We start from the raw sequence: 15309 nt of genomic DNA on the forward strand, positions 1-15309 counted from the left end.
AATTGGGAAGAGCTGGTCAGTTAAAAAAAAAAAATGTGTGCGTGAGTTTTAAATTTAGTCGTGAAGCATTCTCAGCTGGTTAGGGAACCCTGGCTGTTTTCTTTGCTACTTCTTTATTCTTTATTGAAAAGATGATTCCTATATGGGAGGGAATGTTGGGTTCTGGAACTGGATTCTCACACCTTCCAGATTTGGTGGCTCTTTCCTTCTCTCCCAGATCTTCCTAGCCGAAGTGTTCTTCGTGTCCGGGCTGCCTTCTCTGATTGCCTGGGCTGTGCTTAGTCGATCAGTTGTGTCCAACTCTGCGACCCCATGGACTGCAGCCCGCCAGGCTCCTTCGTCCATGGGGATTTTCCAGGCGAGAATAATGGAGTAGGTTGCCATTTCCTTCTCCAGGGGATCCTCCTGACCCAGGGATGGAACTCGTGTCTCTTGTCTCTCCTGCATTGGCACCCAGGTTCTTTACCACTAGCGCCACCTGGGAAGCCCTATATATCCATATTCATATCCGTACATCGTCTATTGGTTAGATACATCCTATTTATCTTTCAGTCTGTTGCGAGTTAAGGAATCTTCTCATGTGTTGTGGAGACTGAGAGGTCCAGTATTTTCAGGGGAGGCTAGGAGGTTAGAGGGGGCTTCTCTGGGGCCTCAGATGGTACAGAGTCTGCCTGCAGTGCAGGAGACCTGGGTTTGATCCCTGGCTCTCGAAGATCCCCTGGAGAAGGGAATGGCAACTCACTCCAGTATTCTCGCCTAGAGAATTCCATGGACAGAGGAGCCTGGTGGGCTACAGTCCATGGGGTCACAACAAGTCGGACACGACTGAGCGACTTTCACTCACTCACTCACTCAGGAGACTAGAAATCCAGGGAAGAGTTGTCGCAGCCCAGGTCTGAAGGCAGAGTTCCTTTCTTCTTTTTTTCTGGTGAGGCCTTCAGCCTACCGGATGAAGCCCATGTGTGTTAGAGAGGGCCATCTTACTCAAAATTTACCAATTAAAGTGTTCATCTCATCTAAATAATGTCTTCACAGAAACATCTAGGGAGCTGTTTGGCTAAATAGCTGGGTATTACAGCTTTGTGAAGTTGACACGTAAAATTGACCATCCCAAGGTCTGAGATGAATATTATGCTATACTTTGGGGAAACTGGATGCAGAAATTGGAGACCTCCGTGCTGGACCTTGTTCCACTGCTGACGGTTTTTTTTGATGACTTTGTCTCTTGGTGCCTCTATTTTCACATCTGAGTAAAAGGGGAGATAGGCACCTGAAGTGATGTTCAGAGTAGGTATCTTAGATCGCAGATGCCTTTCAGTGAGTGACTAAGTGGATGGATGGGTGGATGAATGGGCAATCGTGAAGCTGAAGAGTGAGAGGAAGCTGGGTTGATCACTTACTACATTCTGGAAGCTCTGTTAGACAGTTTATATACATAACTACATTTAATCCTCCCCCAAACCCAGCAGACGTTTAGAGAAACTGAGGGTTGTAAATGAGAAGGGCGTGGCTCTGTCATTCACTGGCAGAGCCGACACTGGAACTCGGGGAGACTTTCTCACGCTTTGCACGAGGCAGTATGGACTAGTGATGCCTACCTATTGGTTGGTTCTTTTACGTAGTTCTGTAGGGCGATGGAACTGACGGCATGGGCCATGAGCTGAGTCTAGGCCCTCCAGGCCGGACAGTCTTGACCATCGACACTGAACAAGGTTCCTCGGCAAAGCAGGTCGGACTTCAAGCCAAGGTGAGCCCCTGGCTCCAGCCAGGACCAGATTGCAGGCGACTCTTGTCCAGTTGATTTAAGACAGGTGGCTAAGATGTCAGAGTTACTTTCCAGGCTCAAAGAAGTCATCTCCAAACTCAAAGACTAGGATATCCATGTCTGTCCACCAGGCAGGCCAGGAAGGGTATGTGTAGGGTGGAATAGTGAATGGAGCCGGGTTCTGAGTCGTAGTGAAGGTGAAGTGTTAGTCGCTCAGTCCTGTCTGACTCTGCAACCCCATGGACTATAGCCCGCCAGCCTCCTCTGTCCATGGAATTCCCCAGGCAAGAGTGCTGGAGGGGGTAGCCATTCCCTTCTCCAGGGGATCTTCCAGACTCAGGGACTGAACCTGGGTCTCCTGCATTGCAGAAAGATTCTTCAACATCTGAGCCACCAGTCGTAACCTGAGTCTAAATCCCAGCTCCGCCATTTTCAAGGGCGTGACCCTCGGAGACTATTTAACTTCTTCAGGCCTCAGTTTCCTCATTTCTAAATAGCTAGTGACACTTTTCAAAGCTGTTAGGAGGAATAAGTGAGCAAACATTAAAAAAAAAAAAAAAAGTCAGCCTCCTTGCCTGGCAGAGAATTGATGAATTTTTCAAGAATCATGAGTTTTCTTTATAAATAGACTGGATGAATCTAGAAATATTAAAGAGGATGATGATAAAGCTGATACAGAAACTTGAACCCAAACCCAGACAAGTTTCAGTGGTAGACCTCACAGTCTGTGTTGGAGAGAGAAGAGTGCATGAGTGTTTGAACATGGCCTTGGTGAATACCACTGTAGACAGGGCAGGCAGTGCCTGTTCTGTAGAGGGGAGTATCAAGCTGAAGCTTGCCTGGTGTCTGAAAACCAACACAACCTTTATGCCTTTGCAGAGGCACTCGGGTCTGCCTTGTCTTCACCCTGCTCTCACTGTCTCTGTCTCCTGCCCTGTCCTCCATATCCTTCCTTTTCCTTCTCTTTATTATTTTTCCAGCTCTCTCATGTCCTTTCCACTCTTCCATCTCTCCATTTGCACACCCTGACCTTGATTGCAGAGCACAGCTTTCCTTTCCATTCCTGCTTCATCTGCCTCCTCCCTGCACCTTTTTCCTCTTCTCTTTTCTCCATCTTGGCTTGGGGGCTGGGGCTTCAGTCTCCTCAAGCCCCAGCGGTTCATTCCCATTAAGCTTGACAATCTCTCATATGTCAATTAGAAAGAGGCCGCTTCCCCCTCCTCCCCTCCCTTTCCCGGGCCTGCCGCGATGCTCAGATTAAGTACCATCTGTTGCATTCATCCAGGCGACGGGTGAGCATTTTGCTGCTCTGGGGAGGCAGAGCTCAGCGGGTACCAGGAGGTAATGTGGCTTGTTTGGACAACTTGATATATTGATATTGATAGAGCTACCGGATGGGATTGAGAGGGACGGGGGCGGCAGAGAGTGTTACCGAGGATGAAAGAGGCCATGGAGGGGTTTGCATACGCACTTCCCGCTCTCAGCCTGTCTGGGCTCCTGGCACCGTCACCAAGGCAAGAGCAGCCAAACAGATGGATAGGATTTGCTATGGTCGGGATCAGAAACCCCTGCAGCCCAGGGGAGCAAACCTTGCCTCTCTGTGTATCTTCCTCTGCTCCCAGCTGGTCAGATTGGCATCAGCTTAGGAGAAAATAAAGCAGAAAAAACAGGATAGGAAGAGGCTGACCTTTTGGAGTGGCTGAATGTCAGAGCCACGATGAAAAGGGATGATGTATCAGTTGAGGTTCCAGCTGGGCAAAGAAGGCGTCCTCCAATGGGATTTTTAGGAGAAATTCAACAAAGTGACTGTTTATAGAGAATAGTTAGAATTCAGAGAATCAATGGGGAGAAACCAGGAAAAATAAGTATCAGGAAGCCCACTACTAATTCCTAGAACTGAAGGGGCAGGGAGAGGGCATGGTTTTATTAGAGTCCCTGAGAACTGGTTGTGGAAAAGGGGCCGTGGCAGAAGATGATTGTGAAGGGTCAGTCATCTGACGACTCTTTGTGACCCCATGGACTGTAGCCTGCCTCGTTTCTCTGTCCCTGGGATTCTCTGGGCAGTAATACTGGAGTGGGTTGCCATTCTCTTCTCCAGAGGTTCGTCCCAATCCAGGGATCGAGCCCAGGTCCCCTGCATTGCAGGTGGATTGTTTACCATCTGGGCCGCCAGAGAAGCCCCGAGGGTCCCAGTCTCTATCAGAAATGTGATGTGGAAACAGGAAAGGAGCAAGGGAAGACATCCTCTCAAACCTCCTCCTCCCAGATCCTTCCAGGCCATCTCCCTGGGAGAACTCAACCAATAGCCAGATGACGAAGACCTGCAGAGTAGCCCGTTGAGGGTCTGCCTCCAGGAAACCAAGGAGCAGAATGAACCCGTGGTTGGAAGATGTGTCTGGGGTGAAAGAGAGATCAGATAGTGCAGGTCAGGAGTGGGTCTGTGTTCCACGGCCTGCACTGTGTCAGAAGCTAATGTTCTTAATCATTACGCACACTCCCTTTCTACCTCTTTAAAGAATGCGTGTGTAGAGCCTCCGTAGAGTCCAGGTTCTCTCTGGTGAGTACAAGACCCACATCTACTCAACCCTTCTCCACGCAGACATCTGGGAGGCATCAAGTACTCTTCCCTAAAACGAAACTCACATTCATTTCTCTTGCGATGTCTCTCCTCTCACTGAGAGGTGCCTCTTCTGCCAGAACCGGAGCCATCCTCTCAACCTCCCTCTCCCTTATCCTCCCTTTCCAGTCAGTCACCACTCCTGTAGGAGTTCCTCCTACAAAATAGCTCTCACATTCCCCCCTTGCTCTCTCTCCACCACTCTGCCATTTCTGTCTCTGCTCTCTCCTGATCCATCTCCTTTATTTCTGTCTCCACCTCTGCTACTCTAGCATCTCATACATGGATTAGATCGCATACATCTCATATACCGACTTCTGTGCTCTGACACCGCCTTCCTACTTGGCCTTCTCACTTCTGTTTCTGACCTTCTCCCGTGAATTCTTCTCGCTACCACCAGAGGCATCTTCCCTCAGTGAAGATCTGCCACCTAAAACCTTCACCGTGTTCTCTCCTTGATGAGACCCAGAAGAGTGAGGGTTAGGGTGAAGGTCAAGGTTAGTGTTAGTACCGGGATTTCCTACCTCTCTAGATGATCTCCTACCACTTGCTTTCAGCTTTTCAGCTGCAGGGGTGATTGGAGCCCCTTCCACATTTCTGCTCCCCATGGGGTCTTTGTTTAGACTCTTCCTTCTGACCCCGCTGCTTTCTTCCCCTGCAGCCCCACCGGCAGCTCCCTTTTCACCTGATTAACTCATACTCTTGCCAGATCTTAGTCATGCTGCTCACGTCCTTGAAACAAATTTCTATGACTTTCCTAGACAATGGCATATCCCTCCAACACAGCCCTTTATATCATCTTCCACTTCTCCTTTTTGGTACGTATTACTGGCAAATGTTGCGTTTCTCTTGTCATTCATGTCATTACTGTTGGTCTTCCGGTCCACTTGGTGAGCACCACAGGGGGGTTTTATTTGTTGTTTGTTTCTACCATCATGCCCTGTTATGGACCAAAAGTTTATGTCCCCCTCAAATGCATATGCTGAAGCCTTAACCCCCAATGTGACTGTGACTTAGTCTCCTAGACCCGCCATAGCAAAAGACCATGCACTGGGGGGCTTAAACAGCAGACGTTTACTCTTCCCCAGCTCTGGAGAGCGTCATCATGTGAGTTCTCCTGAAGGCTCTCTTTGTGCCGTGTAAATGGCCACCTTCTCTTGCTGTGTGCAGGGGGGATGGGGGAAATATTTCTCTGCTTGAGTTTTTCCAAGAGAACTTACTGGTCATAACAAGCACTCTCTTCCAACAACACAAGAGAAGACTCTACACATGGACATCACCAGATGGTCAATACCGGGATCAGATTGATTATTTTCTTTGCAGCCAAAGATGGAGAAACTCTATACAGTCAGCAAAAACAAGACTGGAAGCTGACTGTGGCTCAGATCATGAACTCCTTATTGCCAAATTCAGACTTAAAATGAAGAAAGTGGGGAAAACCACTAGACCATTCAGGTAGACCTAAATAAAATCCCTTATGATTATACAGTGGAAGTGAAAAATAGATATAAGGGACTAGATCTGATAGACAGAGTGCCTGATGAACTATGGACGGAGGTTCATGACATTGTACAGGAGACAGGGATCAAGACCATCCCCATGGAAAACAAATGCAAAAAAGCAAAATGGCTGTCTGAGGAGGCCTTACAAATAGCAGTGAAAAGAAGAGAAGTGAAAAGCAAAGGAGAAAAGGAAAGATATAACCATCTGAATGCAGATTTCCAAAGAATAGCAAAGAGAGATAAGAAAGCCTTCCTCAGCAATCAATGCAAAGAAATAGAGGAAAACAACAGAATGGGAACAACTAGAGATCTCTTCAAGAAAATTAGAGACACCAAGGGAACACTTAATGCAAAGGACAATAAAGGACAGAAATGGTAGGGACCGAACAGAAGCAGAAGATATTAAGAAGAGGTGGCAAGAATATACAGAAGAACTGTACAAAAAAGATCTTCATGGCCCAGATAATCATGATAGTGTGATCACTCACCTAGAGCCAGACATCCTGGAATGTGAAGTCAAGTGGGCCTTAGACAGCATCACTATGAACAAAGCTACTGGAGGTGATGGAATTCCAGTTGAACTCTTTCAAATCCTGAAAGATGATGCTATGAAAATGCCTCACTCAATATGCCAGCAAATTTGGAAAACTCAGCAGTGGCCACAGGACTGGAAAAGGTCAGTTTTCATTCCAATTCCAAAGAAAGGCAATGCCAAAGAATGCTCAAACTACCACACAATTGCACTCATCTCACATGCTAATAAAGTAATGCTCAAAATTCTCCAAGCCAGGCTTCAGTAGCACATGAACCATGAAATTCCTGATGTTCAAGCTGGTTTTAGAAAAGGCAGTGGAACCAGAGATCAAATTGCCAACATCCGCTGGATCATGGAAAAAGCAAGAGAGTTCCAGAAAAACATCTGTTTCTGCTTTATTGACTATGCCAAATCCTTTGACTGTGTGGATCACAATAAACTGTGGAAAATTCTGAAAGAGACAGGAATACCATACCACCTGACCTGCCTTTTGAGAAACCTATATCCAGGTCAGGAAGCAGCAGTTAGAACTGGACATGGAACAACAGACTGTTTCCAAATAGGAAAAGGAGTACGTCAAGGCTGTATATTGTCACCCTGCTTATTTAACTTCTATAGAGTACATCATGAGAAACGCTTGCCTGGAAGAAGCACAAGCCCAAATCAGGATTGCCAGGAGAAATATCAATAACCTCAGATATGCAGATGATACCATCCTTATGGCAGAAAGTGAAGAGGAACTAAAAAGCCTCTTGATGAAAATGAAAGAGGAGAGTGAAAATGTTGGCTTAAAGCTCAACATTGAGAAAACGAAGATCATGGCATCTGGTCCCATCACTTCATGGGAAATAGATGGGGAAACAGTGGAAACAGTGTCAGACTTTATTTTTCTGGGCTCCAAAATCACTGCAGATGTTGACTGCAGCCATGAAATTAAAAGACGCTTACTCTTTGGAAGGAAAGTTATGACCAACCTAGATAGTATATTGAAAAGCAGAGGTATTACTTTGCCAACAAAGGTCCGTCTAGTCAAGGCTATGGTTTTTCCAGTGGTCATGTATGGATGTGAGAGTTGGAGTGTGAAGAAAGCTGAGCAATGAAGAATTGATGTTTTTGAACTGTGGTGTTGGAGAAGACTCTTGAGAGTCCCTTGGACTGCAAGGATATCCAACCAGTCCATCCTAAAGGAAATCAGTCCTGAATGTTCATTGGAAGGACTGATGCTGAAGCTGAAACTCCAATACTTTGGCCACCTCATGCGAAGAGTTGACCCATTGGAAAAGTCCCTGATGCTGGGAGGGATTGGGAACAGGAGGAGAAGGGGATGACAGAGGATGAGATGGCTGGATGGCATCACAGACTCGATGGACATGAGTTGGAGTGAACTCCAGGAGTTGGTGATGGACAGGGAGGCCCTGGCGTGCTGCAATTCATGGGGTTGCAAAGAATCGGACACTACTGAGTGACTGAACTGAACTGAACGGAAGGCCACCGTGCTATATGATTAGGGCCCCGATTTTATGGTCTCATTAATCTTAATTACATTCTAAAGGTCCCATCTCCAAATGTAGTCTGCTATAGACTGAGCCCTGTATTCCACAATTCACATATTGTAGACCTAACCCCCAGTGTGACTGTATTGGAGACACGGCTTTTGATAGGTCATTAAAATTCAGTGAGAAAATAAGGTTGGGGTCCTAATTAAATAGGGTTTGTATCCTCATAAGAAGAGGAAGACATCTATCTCCCTTTCTCTCTCTCTTTCTGTCCCCACTTCCCTCTCAACATGGATACAATGAGAAAATCCCACGTGGACAAACAGGAAGAAGGAGCCATCTTCAAACGAGAATCTGACCAGTTTACATTATCCAGTCTGTGATTTTTGTTATGTACGCCCAAGCAGACCAAGACACATTTTCTGAAAATACCATAGAAGGAATGAATGAGTGTGGAGATGAATGAATCCCTGGATTTGACAGATAGGTATGAGTCCCGCCCCGCCTCCAACCTTGGTGCATTCCAGACTGTGACTTACTCTGGACTTTGGACCACAGGATAGCCCAGTTCTGACAGTTTTGTATAGATCAGTCTCCTTTCCCGGTTTAAAGCATCAGGATTGGGCGTGACTATACTTCTCAGAAGGGATTGTAGGCTTTTGCTGGAGGATTCTGTATCATAGGCTTGGTGTAGTGGACCTGTGTTTGGAACTTTCTTCTTGGCTCACCTTTAAGTAGACTTAACTGAGATACCTGGGGATATGGACATCAAAAGAGGCATATATACCATAGGGCCACTTGTATTGTCCATTGTCTTTTCCTTAGCAAGCTGAGATTTCCCTCTATGTCCCTGAAGATGAGGTTTCTCAGCGTCTGATACCCAAACCAGCCCTTTGGGTAGGACACATTTGTGCCCTGCAGACACATTTGTGTCTAAGCTGATAAAACTTCCTGAGAAAACAGGATCTCCTTAAAATTGGTGTTGGGATGTTCAGAAGCCTTCTTTGTCCACTCTGGAAAAGGCCCATCAAAGAAACAGGAATCTTTAGCACATCCCGTTCCTTGTCATCAGACAGCAGGTGGCTTAAACTGAAGAACTTTCCCGGCCTCTGGAGATGTCAGTGGAGGGAGGGCTGAGTCTGAAGATTTCAAAGTCGGGACTGTCTTTGGGGATTTCTCAGAACAAAGGCCCAAAGACCATTCAGCCAGTGTCCTTTTCTTCTTTCTCATTTCCTCTCCTCTTCTTTTATGTTGGTTCTCTGCTTCCTTCTCAAGTTCTGTGTTTTTTTGTTTTTTCTTTTACTTTTATCCTCAACTTTTTTTTTTCCCCCTCTGCCCTTTTGACATCACTCTCTCCATTGCCTGTAACTTTCTACCAGACTCAATTTGGAAATTTCTGAAAATGTAGCTACCGGAAGCTCCTTGGAGGGTGTTGAAACAAATGGAACATTGGAGTGGGGTTTAGAAGGCTTGACTGTACTGCGTGGTAGCTTAGAGCAAGTTGGATGCCTTGTTTGGGGGAACTTCAGTTTCCCTTAGTGAAATGGGGCTCTTGTACCAAGCAGTCTGTGTATCCCAGCACCATAGTGTGTGTATGTGAAAGTCACTCAGTCGTGTCTGACTCTGCGACCCCATGGACTGCACAGTCCATGGAATTCTCCAGGCCAGAATACTGGGGTGGGTAGCCGTTCCCTTCACCAGGGGATCTTCCCAACCCAGGGACTGAACCCTGGTCTCCCACATTGCAGGCGGATTCTTTACCAGCTCAGCCACCATTCTCCTGAAATGACGTTCGCCCCAGGGCTGCTGTCTGCCTTTCCTGACACTGCTCTGGTTCAGGCTTCCTTGTCTCTGGCTGGCTCCTGCAAAAGCCTCTGGCTTGCCTTTCTCCTTGCCTCTGTGTGTGTACTCCACACTCTGGTTAGCAGTTGTTATCACAGGGCCTTAACTGGAGCATACCAATTTCCTCTTTAAAACCTTTCGACAATCACCTTTTGCCTTTGGGATAAAAATCTTTAACTCCACAAGGTGGCTCTCAAGGTGATCTGGCCTCTGCCGCCTCATCTGCTCTGCCCAGGCTCCACAGCAGCCGCACAGAGCTTCTTTCATTTACTCAAGCACTGTGTTCTTTCTGGCTTCAGGTCTTTGCACATGCTTCTCCTTACACCCAGGGCACTCTCTTATCCCAGATCTTCTCAGCAATTCCACCTTATCTTATTTGCTAATTCCTAACCATGTTTAAGGCCTCGGTGGAGGTATTGTCTCCTCCAGGAAGCCCACCTTGACTCCTAGGATGGGTGAGCCGACCTTCTTGGTGCTCCTATAGTACTCTGTATTCTCCTATCACAGTATTGCAAGGTGTTGGCAATGCCTCGATATGTGTCCTACCAAGCTGTGGATTCTTGGAGTCATGGATGGTGTTCACCATCATATCTCAAGGGCATGGGGGTGGTGCCCTTAAAAACATAGTAGGTGTGGCATCAATAAATGTGCAGGGCATTAGATTCATCTCTCCTGGCGTCCCTGACTCCTGCATTGTCACTGGGTCTGGGAGGGAGCTCCAGACACACAGGGGGTGGGGGGCCCAAGCCCAGTTCTCCAGGGCCTGAGGGTGAGCCAAGCCCTAACTTTAGCCCCTTTGCCCACCCTGTAGCAGCGGCTGAGGCGACGCAGGAGCCAGTGGAGTCCCTGATGCAGAAGTTCAAGGAGAGTTTCCGCGCGAACACGCCCATTGAGATCGGTCAGCTGCAGTCAGCACCCCGCAGCGTCTCAGCAGGGAGGCGGAAGAGGAGAAGCAGGCCCCGAGGTAGGTCCCCCGGGCGTCTCTGGCCAGGATGTCCACCGGCTCTGCCCAGGTTCTGAAGGTGCCAGGAAGAACGGTGCCCTCTTCCCCCGGCTTTCCTCTGCTCACAGAACCCACGCCACTGTCTCCCCGAGGTCATCTCATCTGAGGCCCTGCAGAAAGAGGACCTGCGTCCCTGGGTATAAAGGTCCCCTCTCTGGGCCCCAGCCTCCTCCTCTGAGAATGGGAATGAATTGCCATCTCCTAGAGCGGTTGGGAAGATTAGCATCAATCTGTGGGCCGTGCCCAGCGCAGCAGCAGAGCAGCAGGATACACTTCAAGTGTGGCTGGTGTTATTTTGGTCCTACTGAGCGACTGAACTGAACTGGTGTCATTTTGGAGAGAGTGCGATAGGATGTGCTCATGGGAGACATTCTCAGACGGGGGTCACAGAGCAGGGTTTGGACCGCCTCTTTCATTGCCTGGAGAATCTAGTGGTCAGTGTAGGAGTGCTGCAAGTTAGACAGACTAGATTCAGATTTTGCTTCTGCCGTTACCTAACACTCTGGGCAGTTTCTTCACTTTTCCAAGCCACTCGTCTCTGCCTGGCTTGCCATAACATCTCAGCACAGGGCCAGCCAGCATACAATCAAAAAGTAGATCTGTCCCTCTTCCTCCTCCCTTTCCTCCCCATCATTATCATCATCAGCGTCATCACCATCTCCTTCTTCCTCTGACCTCACAGGTGCCTTTGTGTCTGCGGCGACCGCCACCCCCATCATTGCCTAACCTCCCAAACTCAACTTTATCCTTCTGTCCACGCCATGATCTCCAGCCAGTCATTCTTCCTCTTGACTCTTACTTCCCTAGTGCCTATAATTTGGTTCTGATTATGTTGCTCTCCTCCTTCCCTGGCTTCAGAGGTTGTCCAGTGTCTACAGAAATGTTCGTGCTTGTGAAAATGGCCTTTGAGGCCAGTGCAGAGCACCAGTCTCTGTGCTGTGCTTCTAAATCCGTGTGTTTCCACTTCCATGTTCTTTTCCATACCGTTTCCTCTCCGCGAAAATTCCTGTCTAGCCCCGATGAATGTTTATCGGCAGTTACTGACACTTTCTTACTCCAGGCAGGAGGCTAAATGCTTTGCCTATCTCATTTGATGGTCAGTAACAGGTACCGTGGTGATGCCCATCTTACAGATGTTGTCGCTAAGGCACAGAGTCACCCAGAGGGACACTCTAGTAAGTATCACAGCCAGGTAGAGCTGAACAGTCTGAGTCTCAAACTTTTTTTTCCACTAAACCGTTAGATTCTATCCCAGTGAAGTCCTCCCTGTCTTTCCAAGCTTAACATGCATGGTGTATATTGGCAAAGAGATCACTGATAGTCACCATCACAGTTCACCCTGAATTCTCCCAAGTGTGAATTCTCTCACATCTTTATCCATGTGTTAAAGACTGACTCCATTTTTGTGTAATGTCATTTGCTTATGTCTGGCTCCCTCCTTAGCTAGACAGAGAGTTCTTTGAAGGCAGGAAGTATCTTATTATTGGAATCATCTTTGTGTTTCTGAGACTAAATCAGTGTCTGCACGCATAGTAGACACTTGTTATTCTCTAGATCTTAATCCTGTGAATTCCTGCATCCAATGAAAAACCAACATCTACACATTGAGCCAAGGTCATAAATTGAGACAGAGGTTGAGGATTGAGTTCCTTTTTGGAATTCATGTGGTAAACCCCCAGTTGAACCACTGGATAATGATAAAAAGATTAGTTGCTTTGAGGTCAGCAATGTCTGAGCACTAACCCAGCCCTGTTGGTGTCAACTTGCTTAGCTTTGGAAGAGTCATTGGATGTCTCTGAGCCTCCAGTTCGTCTTCTGTAGAATGGGGATGCTGACCCCTACATCAGAGGATTGTTGTAAACATCTGATAAAATGAAGAATGTAGACTACCTTGGAGCTCTTAGCTAATGTATATTAGGAACTGAAAAATGCTCTCTTGAAAAATGATCACTTGTAATTCCAGTCAGCTTTAACTGTCCATCTTTATTGCTCCAGCATCCACCAAGAATCTCCTACCCATATCCTTTCTACAAATATAGTCCCCATAAATACACTTGATGCCAAGTCCATAACTTCACTGCTGTCCACCATCAATCTGAATTCCTTTCCTTAATGTCATATCCTTAACACTTTTTTATGTCAATGCTTTCTTCCAATAACTATCTCTTTTATGCACCAGAACTGTCTTAAGGAGGCCTTTTCTGTTAGGCATTTGTGCTGTGCTTAGTCGCTCTGTTGTGTCCAACTCTTTGCGACCCCATGGACTGTAGCGTACCAGGCTCCTCTGTCCATGGGGATTCTTCAGGCAAGAATACTGTAGTGGGTTGCCATGCCCTCCTCCAGGGGTATCTTCTCAACTCAGGGATCAAACCCAGGTCTTCCACATTGCAGGTGGATTCTTTGCCATCTGAGCCAGTAGGGAAGCCCTTGTTAGGCATTTGGGTTATTTCTAATTATTTCACAATGATAAGCAATGCCATAGCAAACTTTTTTTTTTTTTTTTGGAAAAAACGTGGCCTTTGTGTTGGATTCTGTTTTCCCTTCTTGAATTTCAGAATTATATTGTTAGTGAAATCTATTATTTGGCTTAGACCATAATTAAATATATCCACTCATTTTAATTTATAAGTTAGATGGGGACTAAGAGAAGTCATACAGGTAGAAATTCATTTTTTTTCCCTTAAATGTATTTCAAATTTGTCCCAGATATATTAGTCACCATTGTGACCGTTGCCGCTTCTTACCTCCTGCTTATGACTGTATCCTCCTGAGGTTCTTCCCAAAGCAAGCCAGAGTAATCTTTTAAATAAGATAAGGTCACTCTTCCACTTAAAATTACTCAGTGTTCCCTGTTACATTTTCTTTTTCTTTCATTTTTATTAGCGTATAGTTGATTTACAGTGCTGTGTTAGTTTCTGCTGTACAGCGACGTGAATCAGCCTTCTATGTACGTATATCCCTTCTGTTTTGATGGCTCAGACAGTAAAGAATCTGCCTGCAGTGCAGGAGACCCTGGTTTGATCCTTTGGTCGGGACAGTCTGGAGAGGGAAATGGCAACCAATTCCAGTATTCTTGCCTGGAGAATTGCATGGAAAGAGGAGCCTGGCAGGCCAGTCTGTGGGGATCCAAAGAGTCAGACAGGACTGAGGGACTAACACAATACAATCTCTTGCTGCTTGTTGTTGTTCAGTCACTAAGTCATGTCTGACTCTTTGTGACCCCATGAACTGCAGCACACCAGGCTTCCCTGTCCTTCACAGTCTCCCTGAGTTTGCTCAAACTTATGTCCATTCAGTTAATGATGCCATCCAACCATCTGATCCTCTGTCACCCGCTTCTCCTCTTGTCCTCAGTAATTCCCAGAATCAGAGTCTTGCATCAGGTGGCCAAAGGATTGGAGCTTCAACTTCAACATCAGTCTTTCCAGTGAATATTCAGGGTGATTTCCTTCAGCATTGACTGGTTGGATCTCCTTGCAGTCCAAGGGACTCTCGAAGGTCTTTTGCAGCACCACAGCTCAAAAGCATCAATTCTTCAGCACTCCGTCTTCTTTATGGTCCAACTCTCATGTCCATACATGGCTATTGGAAAAAATCATAGCTTTGATTATATTGACCTTTGTCAGCAAAGTGATGTCTCTGCTTTTTAATATGCTATCTAGGTTTGTCATAGCTATTTTTCCAAGGAGCAAGCATCTTTTAATTGCATGGTTACAGTCACCATTCACAGTGATTTTGGATCCCAAGAAAATAAAATCTGTCACTGTTTCCACTTTTCCTCCATCTATTTGCCATGAAGTGATGGGACTGGATGTCAAGATCTTAGTTTTTCAAATGTTGAGTTTTAAGCCAGTTTTTTCACTCACCTCTTTCACCTTCATCAAGAGGCTCTTTAGTTCCTCTTCACTTTCTGCCATTAAAGTGGTATGATTTGCATGTCTGAGATTGTTATTTCTTCCAGCAATCTTGACTCCCATTTAGGTCGCCACAGAGCATCCAGTAGAGATTCCTGTGCTTTACAGTAGATTGTCATTCGTTACGTATTTTATACAGAATAGTGTATATATATTGTTGTTGGTGGTTTAGTCACTAACTTGTTTCCCACTCTTGCGACCCCATAGACAGCAGCCCACCAGGCTCCTCTGTTCATGGGCTCTCCCAGGCCAGAATACTAGAATGGGTTGCCATTTCCTCCTCTAAATCCCAGTCTCCCAGTTCATCCCATCCACTCTTTCTGCCCTTGGTGTCTATGTGTTTTTTCCTCTGTGTCTGTATTTTTGTTTTGCAAACAGGTTCATCTTTACCATTTTTCTAGATCCTACATATATGCAATATTTGGTTTTCTCTTTATGACTTATTTCACTCTGTATGCCAGTCTCTACGTCCATCCACGTGTCTGCAAGTAGCATGATATTGTTCCTTTTTATGGCTGAGTAATATTCCGTGTGTGTGTGTGTGTGTGTGTGTGTGTGTGTGTGTGTGTGTATGCCACATCTTTATCCATTTATCTTTATCTTCTTTATCCATTCCTCTTTTGATGGACATTTAG

General features: G+C 46.3%; 1 protein-coding gene across 3 annotated transcripts in view; it reads left to right on the forward strand.

Annotated features, from left to right (window-relative positions):
• ASTN2 (astrotactin 2) overlaps nucleotides 1-15309 on the forward strand; it is a 1032871-nt gene that overhangs the window by 294222 nt on the left and 723340 nt on the right. For 2 of the 3 annotated variants that reach the window (XM_042242803.2, XM_027964073.3), the window contains exon 4: nucleotides 10569-10721. The exons of the other annotated variant lie outside the window; for it this stretch is intronic. In XM_042242803.2, coding sequence (XP_042098737.1) covers nucleotides 10569-10721 — 153 coding nt within the window. The remainder of the gene's footprint in view (nucleotides 1-10568; nucleotides 10722-15309) is intronic. 3 annotated transcript variants of the gene reach the window in all.

Source organism: Ovis aries, chromosome 2, assembly GCF_016772045.2.
Source record: "Ovis aries strain OAR_USU_Benz2616 breed Rambouillet chromosome 2, ARS-UI_Ramb_v3.0, whole genome shotgun sequence".
Classification (NCBI taxonomy): Eukaryota; Metazoa; Chordata; class Mammalia; order Artiodactyla; family Bovidae; genus Ovis; species Ovis aries.